A 17,146-nucleotide genomic window follows, 5' to 3' on the forward strand; every position below is an offset into this window, starting at 1 on the left:
CTCCCATTCCATAGGTTGTCTTTTAGTTTTGTTGATGGTTTCCTTCACTCTGAAAAGGCTTTTTCTTTTTGGTGTAGACCTAACAGTGTAATTTCGCTTTTGTTTTCCTTGTCAAAGGAGACATACCTAGAAAAATGTTCCTATGGCTCATGTCAAAGAGATTACTCTTTATGGGATACTTTAAAAAAAAAATTAATTCCAGTATATAACATACAGTGTTACATTTGTTTCAGATAGTGATTCACCAATTCTATATACAACTCGGTGCTCATAAGTGTATTCTTAATCCCTTTCACCTATTTCACCCATGCCCCCATCCACCTCCCTTCTGGTAATCATCTATTTGTTCTCTATAATTAAGAGTCTGTTTTTTGTTTGTCTTTTTTTTTTCCCACTTGTTTCTTAAATTCCATATATGAATGAAATCATATGATATTTTCCTCTGACTTATTTCACTTAGCATTATACTAACTCCAATCATGTTGTTGTAAATGGCAAGATTTCATTCTTTTGTATGGCTGAATAATATTCTATTGTATATATATGCCACATCTTCCTTATCCATTCATCTATCGGTGGACCTTGGGTTGCTTCCATATCTTAGCTACTGTAAATAATGCTGCAATAAACATAGGGGTACATATCTTCTCGAATTAGTGTTTTCATATTCTTTCGGTAAGTACCCAGAAGTGGAATTGCTGGATCATAGGGTATTCCTATTTTTAACTTTTTGAGGAAACTCGATACCGTTTTGCACAGTGGCTGTACCAGTTTGCATTCCCATCAACAATGCACGAAGGTTCTTTTTTCTCTACATCCTTGCCAACACTTGTTGGTTTTAGCCATTCTGACAAGTGTGAGATGACTGTGGCTTTGATTTGCATTTCCCTGATGATGTCTGACGCTGAGCACCTTTTCATGTATGTGTCTGTTGGCCATCTGTATGTCTTCTTTGGAGAAATGTCTGTTCATGTCTTCTGAATAGACTGCTTTTGATTATCGCCTTTAGGGCATTAATGATAATCATGTGACCGTAAAAATGAATGTATTTTCCAAAGGCCCAATATTTATAAGTAGAATATGTATTGAAAGGATCAGGGTAGAAAATAAGGAACATGCTTCGGATTACAGTACTGAGGGCCCTGGTTCTTACTGAGATAAAAAGTATTACACATAATATAAATAATAATACTCCCATAACTGATGCTAACATGGGTCTGCATATCCAGAAGACCTATTAATTACCTTGTTTTTATTATTTGGGAGAGAATGAATCAGTGATGTTTGGCTAAAACTCACTTGGAGATCCATCTTCCTCTGAGAAAACATCGCCTCCAGAATAAATCTATCAGCTCTAAAAATGGCATTATTTGAGTTCTGCCTGAGCTTTACCATATCAGTTTAGGCAGGTCATCCAACTCTCTAGGCCTCACCCAGTTCACCCAGTTTCCTCACATGTTAGTGCACCAGGGATTTTTTGGAAGACAAACTGTTCTGCTGATTGAGAACGTTGTTCTGGACAGCCCAGGCTGTGTGGTCAGCAATGTTTCTAAGTGGAAATTTCTTTTTGTATTTCATTTCATTTCATTTCATTTTTTACTTTTTTCCTTTCTTTCCTTTTTTAAAAATATAATTTATTGTCAAATTGGTTCCCATATAACACCCAGTGCTCATTCTAAGTGGAAATTTCTAATATTTGGACCCAATTATGTCAACACAGCTAGGATGTTTCTTGACAACAGGGGTAACAATTTCTTCATCAGAAGCCTCAGGTTTTCTTTGGGCAAGCCCAGTTAGGTGATGCTAAGTTGAAATTTTGAACACTTTATTTATTTAAAAAAAATTTTTTTTATGTTTATTTTTGAAGGAAAGAGAGACAGAGCATGAGGCGGGGGAGGGGCAGAGAGAGCGAGGGAGACACAGAATCTGAAGCAGGCTCCAGGCTCTGAGCTGTCAGCAGAGAGCCTGACGTGGAGCTTGAACTCACAAGCAGTGAGATCATGACCTGAGCCAAAGTTGGATGCTCAACTGACTGAGCCACCCAGGTGCCCCAATTCTGGTATTTTTCCACACGACCTGAAATTACACTGCAAATCCTTGAAGTGTTCAAAGAGGTCAAGATCATGAACATAGGCTATGAAAAGCAGTACATCACCTTGATGCTATGTATAACTGTTTTTGGCCAAATGTGATTCAAAACAATATTTAGCCTCTAAGTGTAGGAAAGGCTTAGACCCAAACTTAAATTTTGATCCTGAAAATGAAAGTGGATAAAGGCCTGGACAAGACTTCGTTAGAAAAAACATTTTTTGGAAGTACAATTAATACAGCTTCCCTCCTGTCCCCATTAGCAATTATTAAATCAGTGGAGGGCCTTCTAATTAATGGCAGTTTGGAATTGAAGATATTCAGTAGCTAGCTACTGACTGAAAAACGTAAAGATAAGGACTTACGTGAATTCAAGCTGAATAGCATATTCTTTTGATATAAATGGTATCTGGTCTGGGGCTAACCGCTTGGCCAGTTGCAGGGCACTGTCCCAATGCTGTAAATCTCTTCTCATCTATTGGGAAGAGAAAGACCTTAATTTCAAATGAACACATTATATTATGCACAGTCACCATACAATGCTAGTTTTACTAGAAGTGATTGGAAAAGCTTTTTGTTTAAAAAGCGGAACTTGATCTTGGTAAGGATAATGTATTATTATAGCATACAGCCTCAGTGGGAGTGATAGAGCTCCCAAGGGGGTAATAATTGGTCTTGGGGAGCAAAAACATCTTACTATTACGGTGGTATGTGGTCCTCCAAAATTCAGTCTTCCCTAACAAAATACTACTCTTTAGTATTTAATTTTTATCAATTGGGAAAAATTAAATAAAAAGTAACCCAATCAAGATTAATTTTCTAGTTAGAGGGGAGATAATTTAAAAAATGAGAAATACTTTACTATAGGAATTGATGTTATTTTCTGAGAAAATCTGAAGCTATTTCACAACATGAATAATAGCAAACATAAATATAAAATGTGAACCTGTCTTTCTTCCTGGCTCCTGTGATCTTTTATCTGCATCCGGCACATAATTCCAAACATAAACTAATTATTAAAGAATCTTTTAGAGTTTACTCCTCACTTTATTCACATTTTGTAAGGAATGAATAATAGCTAACATTTTTCAAGTGCTCTTCTTTGCCAGGTGCTAGTTGAGGGCATTAACTTATTTACTTTTCCTTAGCAAGCCTTTTGCAAGGAACTTTTATTGTACTTATTTTAGAAATCCAGAAACTGAGGCAAAGAGAGGCTAGTATAGCAAATTATACTGCTAGTACCTAGCAGTATACTCTACTAGTATATATACTAGTATATGCCAGTATATACCTACTGCTAGGCAGTAGGGCTGTGCCTCTGACCTCTTACCCAGCTAACTCCTCAGCCTTCGAAGTGAGGTTAAAGGAACGACAGGTTAATCACCCCTCTCCACTGGGAAGTCAGTCATCACTTCAAATCCTTTACAAATCCCGTAGCACACAACAAGAGTCCACGACTAAATGCAGAAGGGCTAAGGTGGCATTTTTGCCCTCATATCACAACTATATTCCTTTTTTTCTTTAATATGAAATTTATTGTCAATTTGGTTTCTTTTTTTCTTTTTTTTTTTTTTTTTTTAATTTTTTTTTCAACGTTTTTTATTTATTTTTGGGACAGAGAGAGACAGAGCATGAACGGGGGAGGGGCAGAGAGAGAGGGAGACACAGAATCGGAAACAGGCTCCAGGCTCCGAGCCATCAGCCCAGAGCCTGACGCGGGGCTCGAACTCACGGACCGCGAGATCGTGACCTGGCTGAAGTCGGACGCTTAACCGACTGCGCCACCCAGGCGCCCCTCAATTTGGTTTCCATACAACACCCAGTACTCATCCCAACAGGTGCCCTCCTCAATACCCCTCACCCACCCTTCCCTCCCTCCCACCCCCATCAACCCTCAGATGGTTCTCAGTTTTTAAGAGTCTCTTATGGTTTGGCTCCCTCCCTCTCTCACTTTTTTTTTTTTCTTCCCCTCCCCCATGGTCTTCTGTTAAGTTTCTTAGGATCCACATAAGAGTGAACTATATTCCTACTTCAGTGCCTATCAGTCCAAATTTTGAAATTTTCTCAGGGTATCCCCCATTATCACAAATGATATTGTAAAATTATCCAACATTTTTAAATTTAGTTCACTTAAAATTATGACAATTTTCTGTAGAACAATTTGAAAAAGTGAAGTTGTAAAACTAACAGCAAGTGCGTTTTCAAAACCCCTCCTCTAAGTAGTTATGGAAATGCTGGCGTGAGGTAGGATAACGTTAACAATGACAACAGCTACCACTTTGTGTCCTTACTATTGGTCAGGCACTGTTCCAGAGATCTAGTCTCATTTTGAAATCTTTACAGTAACCCTACAGGCTAGATATTGTGACCCCTAATTTTAAAAAATGGGACCTAGGGCACAGAAAGATTAAATAACTTGTAGAACATTACACAGAGCTGGGATTTGAACCCAGACACATCTGACCCTAGAGTTCATGTTCTAACAGCAACTCTATTTTTATCTTATCTTATCTTATCTTATCTTATCATATCATAGCATATCTGATCTTATCTCTTATCTTATCGAGAGCACCAGCATGGAGAGGGGCAGAAAGGAAGGGAGAGAATATATCCAGCAGTCTCCAAGCTCAGTGCAGAACCCAACATGGGGCTCCATCCCGTGACCCTGGGATCATGACCTGAGCTGAACTCAAGAGCCCAATAATTGCTATTCCATTTAATCACTTCTTCCTTGTGTTGAGCCAGGTCCTTCCCTCTGTCCTAGTCCTTCCCCTGCAATGTTCACCTCTGGGAAACTAATGATGGTATACTAGTCCTCAGTGTACCTCTTGACACACAAGAGAATCTCATAAAGCAAGTAAAAGATACATGTACCTCAGTTTCCCCACTTGGGAAATAGAGAAGGTAACTAACCGCTGGGATTGTTGGGAGGGTTAAAGGAGTAAAAATATGTCAAGTGCTTAGAAAAGTGCCTGGCACCAGGTGAGCTCTAGATACATGGTGACTGTTTTCATTTGTGTACATTTTTATAAATTTAATAATCTGTTCTCTTTGGACACAGACTTTAAATTATTTGGTAATGTTAAAATAACATGCCTTTTATGGCTCCACAGAACACAGAATGAAAGTAGTTTTGAAATTAATGAATACTTAGGGGTTCTTAAAGCTGAAATGTCTAAATTCTAGGAAGGAGAAGGTGTGTGGTGTCTGGTGCTGAGAAATTTTAACTACACAAAAGGGGATCCCCTTTGCGTGTTCTTCCCATCCTTATTTGCCACCATACCTCCAGGGCAGCAATGGGACAGCTGGATGCCAGGTACAGGTCCTGGGCCAGGTTGAAATCATTAGTAAACATGGCCAGATGTCCTGCCAGAAGATTGTAGTCTTCTATTCCCTACAAATAAAAGCAGTTTTAATGAGAGCAAATACAGAATTTCTTTTTTTTTTTAAAGCCTTTGCTTAGTAGGAAGTGGTAATGGTCTATCGGCTAACTTGTTGATGAGTTAGGTACGATTAACTTCAGAAGCTTAAAATGACTGAATAAATACCACTTAAATACTAACTAATAATTCTCATGAGATGCTGTTTACCTTTATCTGTTCCAAGGACATCACTATGCCAACATTTCTGATTGTCCGATAGACGCGGATTGCGAACTCCACTTCCATGTGATGGAGACAAGCTCCGGCCAGCTCATTCCAGGCAGCGTGATCATTCAGAATCTTGCATATTTCCCAAGCATCAGAAAACCTAGCATTTGAGCACAGGATTTAATCAGGGAGCTCTACTCGTCCCCTAACTGGCAATGCTCAGGGTATATATAATATAATGTCACATCTCAGATAAATTTGCAAACCATTTCTTCATCTGTAATCATCATTTCCAAGTTATCAAAAACTACATAAACTTGTCTTCCTTTATTATACAGATAAATGCTTTTTCTTGAACTTCTTTTACTAATCTGACTCTATGCTGTGTAACCACCCTCCCTCATTAGCAACTAACTCTTTTTGTTTGTTTATTTTTGGGTTTATTTCACACAGAGATGAAAATTATTTCTCTTCTCACATGAGACTAATAACAGTACTCTCTCTACTCCTACATATTTGGAAGTTTACAACAGAGGCCAGCAAACTATGGCCTACAGTCAGCTGTCTGCTACTGTGACCCAAGTCTGAGTGGAACAAGGCCACTCGGTCCATTTTTTATGGATTGTCTTGGCTGCTCTTGTGCTACAACGGCTGACTTGAGTAGATGTGACAGAGACCCCATGGCTTTTAAAGCCTGAAATGTTTACCATTTGGCCCATAACAAGAAAGGTTGCTGACTTCTGGTCAAAACATGACCATAAATGCCAGTTGAACTTTTTGTGGGACCCCTGCATTAATGAATATATTATATCTATCCATCCATCTGTTCACCCGTGCATTTTCCCAGCCAACACACGTTTACTGAGCACCTGTTCTGTGCCAGAAACTGCGCTTGGAACCAAGATACAAAGATCAAGCCCACAGTCACTGTCTTTTAGGCCATCATAATTGGGGAAGGTGGAAGAGACAGGTAAGTCAACAGACGACTCTGACACAGTATGACACAGGTCATTGAGGGCTTGTAATATGTGAATCTGTGCTAAATGCTTTGCCTAAACTCTCTCACTAGATAACTCTACAGCCCTCTCCACTAAGGAATATTACTATTTCTTCTTTACAGATGAGGAAAAGTGAAGCTCAGAAACCTCACAAGACTAGCCTGTCACACAGCAGTGGGGGTAGGGGGGGAAGTACTCTAAACCACTGTACTGCCCTGCGGCAATCCACCAGAAAGGCCCCCAACCAGCCTGCCAGAGGTTACGGGGCTGCAGGGAATGCATCCTGGAGCAGGAGAGGGCTCTGTTGAATGTGGAGAATAAGGAGTTCCTGCATACAGACATAGGAGAAGGGTGTTCCAGGAAGAGAAAGCTGTATGTGCCAAGGCAAAGAATCATGAAAAACATCAGATTCAAGCAGCTGGCAGAACAGAGAGTGGAAGAATGGGGACAGCTAAGGCTGGCATTAAATCATCAAGTGTCCGGTACGTCATGCTGACGTCCCTGAGGAGTAGGGATTTCTTCCTCAAGGCAATGGGAAGGATCTCCAGCAGGAGAGTGAGAGCATCAGATTCAGATTTTCAAAAGTGTGTGGAGAATAGAGGAGACTGTCATGAGGCTATCACAGAGAGAGCAGTCGGGAAGTGGTGACATCATATATTATTCCAAGTGAGGGTGTGAGTTAGTGGGGGTGGGGGAGAAGTATGGGGGTGGGGGAGAAAAGGGTCTGGTGTATGCGTGTATGCAGGTGTAGGTGTGTGTGTTGGGACAGGTGCACATGTGATAAGGACTGGGCGAAAAGAAGAGGCCGGGCAAGATGAGTTGTTTTAAACAGAGAAAGTTTGAGGAGCTTGTGGACTCCCAAAAACACAACTGGTAGGCAGTGGGAAATACAGGTTTAAGCAAAAGATGCACATTTTGGAGTCAGCCTCTTATGAATATTGTTGAAGCCATGTAAGTAGAGGAGGTTCATTCAGGAAAAATGATTAGAGAAGAGAAGAGGGAGATTATGGGATGCTGAGGAACAGCAACATGTAAGAGATGGTCAGAACCACAAAGGAAGACTCAAAAAAGCCCTAAGAGGTAACAGGAAAAATCAGATTAAAAAAAAAAAAATTACAAACTAGGCAAAACCAAACTTCTTACGATGACATTAAGATACTGCTGAAATAATGAGGTTTATTAGAATTTCACAATAACTGCTATTTGGGTGATGAGAAACCTCTTCGTTCTAAAGGGCTTAGTACAACAGGACTTCCTTTAGAATTTACACATCCTCTCACACCCATTACCTTATCTGAGCCTCACAACAATCCTGTAAAGTAAACAAAGTAAATACTATTATGCCCATCTCTTTCAAAAGGATTTGGCCTTTAAAATCACAAAAGCAAATGAGAAGCTCCAGAGAAGTGTTTGGAGCCCTACCTTTTTAGCATTAAAGTCTTTGTCAGCATCTGCCTCAGTTCATCAGGCCCCACATCTTTTAAACTGTCGAGGAACTTGTGGGTGCTAAGGTAGATGTTGTTTATTTTTCCACTCTGTGTCTGGCAGGTCAGCTCTCCATTATATAACAGCAAAGGTTTATGCGAGAAGGGAACTTTGGTGCCTCCAGCCAAAATCACCTTGGATCCTGTATTTTAAAATGGACATCTTAATGCTAAAAGCGAATACTCAGCACAAAAACCAGAAAGGAAGGTTTTAATTTCACTGTCACGGAAATTTATTTAACAACAATTGTACAAAAAGGTGATTAAGTACCTTGTATCGTGTCCTTGTGAAAGACGTAGGTGTATACCTTATCATCATCGTAAGCAATAAATACACCTTTATCCATTGGCCAGTTTTCCCAAAGGACACCTTTAATGGTTGGTGAAAAATCTGGAATCTCATAGGTAGCGTCACTGACCTACAAAATAGGATTTACAGATTTGCCCCAAGCATGTACTTTGTTATCACTTGCCTTGGTAGGAGCCTGTCTGCAGCCGTGGTTGGCATAGTTTTCCCAACGCATTCAACCCAACGACACTCCAACCGTAACAGGAAGGAAAGTTCCTTTCCCGATTCTTGTACTAGATCTGGCTTGGCCTAAAACTTGTTGAACTCGGGAAAAACTATAAGTCTGGACACAAAGCTTCAGCTTAAAGAAAAAAAAAATTGAAGCTGCTCAAGACAAAAGAAATTTAAACTATGAACACACTGGTGTTTGGAAAATTTTCAATCCCTGGTATATAGAACAAATTAACTCATACATATTTGAAAATTAAATAAATTCCACTGGGTCTGTTTTGTTTCAAAAAACTTCTCCATAATGCATTCCAATAAATTGAAAATGTACTGTTAGTGATATAAGCTATTGGCCTTGGCAGACAGGCTTATATAATATCCTGAATGTGAAACTGAGAAATACCCACCTCCTCTCTACCCTATTTTCCTCTCGGAGTCAGAATGAAATAGAAGATTCTTGCAGATAATAGCCAATACTATAGAGCTGGCTGTCTAACATAGCAGCCACTGTGTAACATCCACATGCAGCTATTTGAACTTTGAAACGTGTGTAGTCTGAATTGAGATGTGTGTAAGTGTAAACTATCCAATAGGTTTCAAGGAGCTAGGATGGACAAGAGGGTAAAACGTCTCAGTACTTTATATTGATTACATACTGATATGATAATATTGGGTTAAACATATTAACATGAATTTCACCTGTTTCTTTTTATCTTCTTAAAAAAATTACCTAATCAAAAATTTAAAATTGTACGTAGTTCTAATTATATTCCTATCAAATAGCGCTACTTACCAGGTACTGTGCTAATTACTTATAGGTACGTAACCTCATTTAATTCTAACCTCACACTGTACAAGATAGGCATTATTATGCCCATTTTGCCGATGGAGAAACTCAGGCACCAAGGAATTTGTCCGAAGTCACACGGCTAGTAAGTTGAAGAGTCAGGATTTGGACCCAGCAGGCAGTCTGGCTCCAGTCTATGCTTCTAACCACTATGTTACACTGATGCTTGGTTTGTGTGGATGTGCACACCAGGGCCACTGGACTGGTGGTAGAAATTTTTTTAAAGGGTAAACATTTGTTGAGTGCTTATTACATGGCAGACACTGTACTACAAGCTTTATGCACATCATCCCATTTAGTTTTTACATAGCAACCTACAAAGTAGGTACTAGAACTGTACCCATTTTATAAACGGTGAAACTGGGAATCCAATTAAAGTGAGAGCTCTGGAGGAAGCCACTCTGGGCTCATATCACATATACCATTTTATGACTGTGTGACCTTGGGCAAGTTCCTTGTCTTTTCTTTTTCTTTTTTTAATTTAAAAAACATTTTTCTTAACATTTATCCATTTTTTGAGAGACAGAGAGACAGAGTGTGAGTCGCGGAGGGCCAGAGAGAGGGAGACACAGAATGTGAAGCAGGCTCCAGGCTCTGAACTGACAGCACAGAGGCCGATGCAGGGCTTGAACTCACAAACCATGAAATCGTGACCTGAATTGAAGCTGGATGCCTAACTGACTGAGCCAGCCAGGTGCCCCGTTACTTATCTTTTCTATGCCTTAGTTTCTTCACCTGTAAAATGGCCAATAATATGAGTATTTACCAAGAAGCCTGGCTGGCTCAGTCAGTAGGGCATGCAACTCTTGATCTTGGGGTTATGAGTTAGAGCCCCATGTTGGGCATAAAGTTTACTTAAAAAATGGGAATATATCTGGGGTTGCTATTAAGATTAAGAGATAACTGATATATGTAAGGAGTATTCTGCACAAAAATATTCGTTGTTATTATTACTAATCTTAACTCCAGGTCTGTTTGTCTGTCTTTAAGGTCCATACGCTTAAATACTGCATTCTACCACCTCTCTCAAGGGCAACGTATTTACGAACTTTCTGTAATATATCACAAGTCACCCTTCATGGGCTTCCAGAGAGTGATGGAGGGACAAGGCTGTTTTATTAGGGCATTCATTAGTAAGAAAAACGTCATCTCTCCCACTTCTATTGTACAACATAAATCACTTCCTCACCACGCACACAGTGAGGAAAAATCGGTTGAATGAATACACATACGAAGGGAACCTACAGGTAAATGTAAGAACTTTAAAGAGGAAGAGCTATGGTCTGAATTGTTCCTTATTCTCATGTATGCACACCGCAAGAGCAGTATTTCTCTCAAATTCACTGAAGTTGAGTAGAGAAGTGAGCTGCATGGCAGCAGCACACTATGACAGGCCGAGTGCTCAAATCAAATCAAACGCACAGCAACCTGGTCTGGAGTCCAGGGGCCTCCGCACAGCCTCCTCATGTGCCCTAGGTGGTGGCAGGGGAAGGCCCACACCACAAGCCTTCCTTTCCCTTCCCTGCCACATTGGCCTTACTTGTGGAAGATCGCCTGGTGTTATTTAAAAGAGGAATTCGCTCCTGTGGGCACTATACTCCCCTCAGATATTGTGCCCAACCATGTAACTGTTACCCTAGCAGTGAGATCTTAATTTGGATAAAAGCAAATACCCACCCACAGGTCAGAGTGGGAGAGCCTGTGCTCTCATACAGTCAGTCTTTTGTGTGGATTTTGTTTTATCAGGACTTTTTTCTTAACGCTTAGCTGGGCTGCAAGTTAGAGTTGGAAACAGGAGTTGGAATGGGCAGCAACAAGTGAGATAATTCTGGAACTTGAGGGGTTGAAGGGTGGTAAAGCAATAAAGAGGCAGGGCTTTAACAAACACCTGCTAAATGGCTACCAAGTGCCCAGTCACGGGTTTGGAAAAATCAACTCACTGAAACCTCAAACCAACTCCACGAGAAAGGCCATGTAACCTCTTTAACAAAAATTATCAAGGAAAGGAAAACTGTAAAAGGAGAAAGAAAAATGCATCAGCTCTTTCTGACTCTTACTCTTCAGCCTTTCCCTAGCAGCCAAACCCCATTCTGCCTCCAGCTCCTGTCAGATCCCTGATTTGCCCACCTACCCTCTAGGTGCTCTCAACAGCAGTTTCCACCCACGGGGAACCCAAATGGGGAAGCAAGGCAGATCGAACGAGTGCCCTGTTACAGAAGGGAGATGTGTACAGGATGAATTTCCTTATCAAGTAGAAAGAACTCAAGGTTATCTTTCTATTTATGTCATTTTCCCTCATTGGTTTTGTGACTGGGAGAGGAATGGGTTGAGTAAGAACTGGCACGTTAGGAATTTTGCTTAAATAATGCAAGCACTCCTGTGGAAACCTGTTCTATTTACCAAAGAAAGAAGAGAAAAAAAGAAAAAATTAAAGAAAGAGAAAGACAGGCAGAAAGGAAAGGAAAAGAAGGAGAAGGCGGGAAGTCTCAGCATCTAGTGAAGTGTCCAGGGAGGGCAAAGTGGTCTTCACCGAGTGGCTACTGAGGTGGAGGAAGGCACCAGGGGAATGGCTATTAAGACATGTCTGAGAACAGCTGTAGGCTGTGTGGACTGTGACCAAGGGCATACTAAATCGTTAACTGGGTATCAAAGGGAAATGAAAAATCCAAGTAAAAGACGTAAAATCACATTTTCTTTTGCTAATCTATTCCCAAAAAAGTTAAGGATGTGTAAAAAGCAGAGTAACTGATCTAAAAAGGGTCCATCTGTTTTTAATTATGAAAAAAATGCCTTTCCTTTGTGTTCAGAATCTTTAAGGCAAGAGGAAAATCAAGTAAGGTGGGTGGAAAGGAGTCCCTGCCCTTTGAACCTTATTGCACAACTGGAAAGAAAGGTCATGTACACGAAGATATATTGTAATATTGTGCAGTAAATCAGGTTAAAGTGGTATAGGATATAATTATTTTTCCATTAAAAAAAATCTTTCTGGGGCGCCTGGGTGGCTCAGTTGGTTGGGCGTCCGACTTCAGCTCAGGTCACGATCGCGCGGTCCGTGAGTTCGAGCCCCATGTCCGGCTCTGGACTGATGGCTCAGAGCCTGGAGCCTGCTTCCGATCCTATGTCTCCCTCTCTCTCTGCCCTCCCCCCGTTCATGCTCTGTCTCTCTCTGTCTCAAAAATAAATAAACGTTAAAAAAAAAGAATTAAAAAAAAAATCTTTCTGGTACTGACACTATGAAAAACTGCAGAATATTGGACAAAGTGTTTCATTTGTTTTTTAAGATTTTATTTTGAAGTAATCTCTACGCCCAATGTGGGGCTTGAATTTACAACCCTGAGCTGGAGAGTTGTGTGCTCCACTGACTGAGCCAGCCATGAGCCCCAGAAAAAGTTTTCTTGATGTATAGTTGTAGAAATAGATTACAAACATGGTAACAAAGTACTATCATCTTTGAACTGCGTAAGAGAAAATGATTTTATATATAATATATATTAAAAACACTGGGTGTTATATGTAAGTGATAAATCCCTAAATTCTATTCCTGAAATCATTATTACACTATATGTTAACCAACTTGGGTTTAAATTATATATAAATAAAAAAAAAGACAAAAAAAAATACTGTGAACTATTTCCACCACTAAAGAAAAGGAGTATGAAACATAAAGAAATAATCACAAAATTAACTCCAGAAGAAGTAGAAAATCTGAATATACTAATAATCGTGAAGGAATTAAGTCAATAGTCTAAATTTTCTCCCTAGAAAGGTATCAGTTGCAGATAATTTTAGATTTCACCAAATCCTCAAAAAAGAAGTAGTTAATCTCCGTCTTTTAATCAACTGTCTTAATGAACTCATTTTAAACATTAGTATATTGACTCAAACTGAACAATGACCATATGAAAATTATATGCTTATGTAACTTATAAAAGTGATATTCCTAAAATATTGAAAATAAAGTGCATAAAAATGAAAAAAAAACCCACACTTTTCTTTGTATATACTTAAAAAATCTTCCAGACTTACCGGACAGTAGACAAATCCATCACTTTTTTCATCAATGAAAACTAATCTGGTCCCATTTGGGTCAGGAAAAATCTTTTTCACACTGACAGGGTGTCGATAATCATTAACAAATTGCCAGTCTTCAATGTAGAAATACTGAATGACACCAGTCTAAAAAAAAATCCAGTCATAGAAATATAAAGGTTGTCAAAAAAATACTTTTAGCACTTAAACATACTTCCTAATTTTAAGAGAAAATATACCATATTTTAACGTAGGAAGAGTCTACAACAATTGTTTACTATATGTAAAGGTACAGACCCAAGACAGTAAATGAGAATGTGCATTTAATTCAACAATTAGTTCTAACATTCTCAGTGATATTAAAGCATAACTGATTTTCAGATGTTTCCACTATAATTATAAGAAATATCCTTACAGTTTAAGAATAACTTTCAAACCATGTTATTTTAAAATATTTTGCTGTTGGTAGACAAATTAGAAAGTTAAATTTAAAATAAAAACAAACCACCTGATGCAATCAATTGTATTTTTATATATTAGTGATGAACTGTAGATACCAAAATTTAGAAATATATTATCATTTACAATCTCTCAAAAAAAAACCCGAAATATTTATGTATAAATTTAACAAAATGTGCACAGGATTTGTATGCTAAAAACTATAAAACACTGATGAAAGAATCAAAAAAGATCTAAATAAATGGAGAGGTATACTATGTTCATGGATTGGAAGAACATTATAAACATGTTAATTCTCCCCAACTTATATACAGCTTTACCAGAATTCCAATAAAAATCAAGATGTTTTGTAGATATAAACAAGATTATTCTAAAATTTATATGAAAATGGCAGAAGAACTATAATAGCTAAAGCAATTTTGAATAAAAAAAGAATAAAGTAGGAAAATCAGTTTAATCAGTTGCAAGTTTTTTGGGTTTTTTTGGTTTTTTTTTTTACCTGCAGTAACCAAGACTGTGTAGTATTGGTGAGTGGACAGACACATAGGTCACTGGAACGGAATAAAGATAGACCCACCCAGATACTCCTAATTGATCCTTTTCCTTTTTTTAAAACATGTGTGTACTTTATTTTAAATAATAGCATATTGAGGTATAACTCATATACCATGTAATTCACCCACTTAAAATGTAGAACTCCATGGTTTTTAGCATAATTTACAGAGTTGTATAATGCTTGATCACAATTCATTTTAAAACAATTCATCGTTTCAAAAAGAAACCCCATTTAGTAATCTTTCTCATTTTCCCCAACCCCATCCCACTCTCCCCACAGTCTTAGATAACCGCTAATCTACTTTCTATCACTAGATTTGTCTATTCTGGACATGTCATATACACAGTATCATACAATATGTGGTCTTTTGTGACTGCTTTCTTTTACTTAAACATGATGTTTTCTAGGTTCATCTACTTTGTAGTAGGTATCAGTATTTTATTCCTTTTTATTGCCAAATAACATTCCATTGTAGGGATAAGCCATATGTTCATTTATCAGTTGATGGACATTTGGGTTGTTTCCATCTTTTGATTATTATAAATAATGTTGCTATGAACATTGGTATACAAGTTTTATGTGGACATATATCTTCATTTCTCTTGGGTATATACACAGGAGTACAATTCCTGGGTCATAAGATAACTCTGTTTAATCTCTTACAGAACTGCCAGAGTATTTTCCCAAGCAGCTGCACCATTTTACATCCCCACCAGCAGTGTATAAGAGTTCTAATTCCTCTCCATCTCTCCCAACACTTGTTATTATCCGACTTTTTGATTATAGCCATTACAGTGGATGTGAGTGTTAACTTCGCATTTACTCAGAAGTGAACACTTATTCACATAAAAACCTGTATGTGAATGCTTACAGAAGCTTTATTTGCAATATTCAAAAACTGGAACTAATCCAGATGTCCTTCAGTTGGTGAATCCTTAAACAAACTGGTACATCCATATCATAGAATGCTACTCAGCAATAAAAAGGAAAAAAATTATTGATGCACACAATGACTCAAATGAATCAAATGACAAATTATAGAAATGGAGAACAGATTACAGTTGACCCTTGAACAACACAGGGGTTATGGGTACTGACCACCCCCATAGTCAAAAATCCACGTATAACTTTTGACTTCCCCCCAAAATTACTAATAGCCTACTGTTGACTGGAAGCCTTACCAATAACACAACAGTTGATTAACACATATTTTGTATGTTAAATGTCTTATATACTGAATTCTTCCAATAAAGCTAGAGAACATATTACAAAAACCTTAAGAAAAAATGCATTTACAGTACTATACTGAATTTATTGAAAAAAAAATCCACATATAAGTAGACCTGTACAGTTCAAACTCCTGTTGTTCAAGGTCAACTGTAACTTTGTTACCAGGGATTAAGATGGGGGTGAAAGCAGAAGGGAAGTGGATGTATCTATAAAATAGACATGGATCCTCCTGGTGATAGAATTATTCTGTATCTTGACTATCAATGTTAATATCCTGGTTATAATATATAATATGTTACCATTGGGGGAAACTAGGAAAAGAGTATATTGGATCTCCCTGTTTTGTTTCTTGCATGGGATCTCTTTGTATTGTTTCCTACAACTGCCTGTGAATCTACAATGATCTCAAAATAAAAAGTTTAATTAAAATAAAAATACATAACATCTTGGACTTCTATTCAGGCCAAGACAGAGTAACAAACTGGATTTAACTTTCCCACCCAAACAACCAAAAAGAACAGACAAAATCATGAAAAAACAATTGTCAACATATTGGAACGAGGCAACAAAGAACAGTGATGCCTGAGATTTTGGAAGCAAACCAGGTGAGCCCTATGATTGCTCCAGCTTTTGCTTTGCAAGTTTTCAAGGCATGGCAAAGGGAGGAGGATGCAGGCAGGGCAGGGCTCCCTGAGTTAAGGAGATGGAACTGAGAGTCCAGGGAGCACAGGTGGCTGGACTTTGCAGGGCAGAGGACAAGAGACAAAGAAGCTTGGAGAGCTGCAGGGGGTCCACCGTGAGTCCTCAGCTGGTAGCAATGACTGCATGTATGTGAAAAAACTACAAGGCCATGGAAAGAACCATCCAAAGGGATTAGAGGGAACAGAACTGGGAATAGTGACTGTTTCCAATAGTCAGATTGGAAAAAAAAGATCATAGCTCACAGGGCACTGGGTACAGAATACAGAAAGATCAAAAGTGAGAAATAATTAGCTATAGACTGAGCACTGTTTCACATCTGCTTAAGAAATTATAAAACCAAGACTCAAAAGGGCCAAACTGTTTCTAAGTCAATTAACTGCATCCCAGAGCAAAGTTCAAGAATATTTTTAGAAATACAAAAATATCTAGCACCCCAAAAGGTAAAATTACCAGGTATGCAAAAACATAGAAACACATGAACCATAATAAAGAGAGTAATTAATCAATAAAACCTGACACAGATATTAGAATTAGCAGATAAGGTCATTAAAACATGAAATGTTTTAAAACTATATTTCATGTTTAAAAAGTTAAGTGGAGACATGGAAGACTAAAAAAAAGAAACATATCTTCTACAGATGAAAAT

At 38.3% G+C, this 17,146-nt stretch overlaps 1 protein-coding gene across 2 annotated transcripts in view; it reads right to left on the reverse strand.

Moving 5' to 3' along the window:
* Positions 1-17,146, reverse strand: part of WDR19 (WD repeat domain 19) — a 113,770-nt gene that overhangs the window by 52,512 nt on the left and 44,112 nt on the right. For both annotated transcript variants that reach the window (XM_042936595.1, XM_042936593.1), the window contains exons 15-20: positions 13,551-13,700; positions 8,432-8,579; positions 8,099-8,303; positions 5,679-5,838; positions 5,372-5,482; positions 2,454-2,563 (exon numbers count right to left, since the gene is read on the reverse strand). In XM_042936595.1, the coding sequence (XP_042792529.1) occupies positions 2,454-2,563; positions 5,372-5,482; positions 5,679-5,838; positions 8,099-8,303; positions 8,432-8,579; positions 13,551-13,700 (884 nt within the window). The remainder of the gene's footprint in view (positions 1-2,453; positions 2,564-5,371; positions 5,483-5,678; positions 5,839-8,098; positions 8,304-8,431; positions 8,580-13,550; positions 13,701-17,146) is intronic.

The sequence above is a fragment of the Panthera leo genome, chromosome B1 (assembly GCF_018350215.1).
Source record: "Panthera leo isolate Ple1 chromosome B1, P.leo_Ple1_pat1.1, whole genome shotgun sequence".
Classification (NCBI taxonomy): Eukaryota; Metazoa; Chordata; class Mammalia; order Carnivora; family Felidae; genus Panthera; species Panthera leo.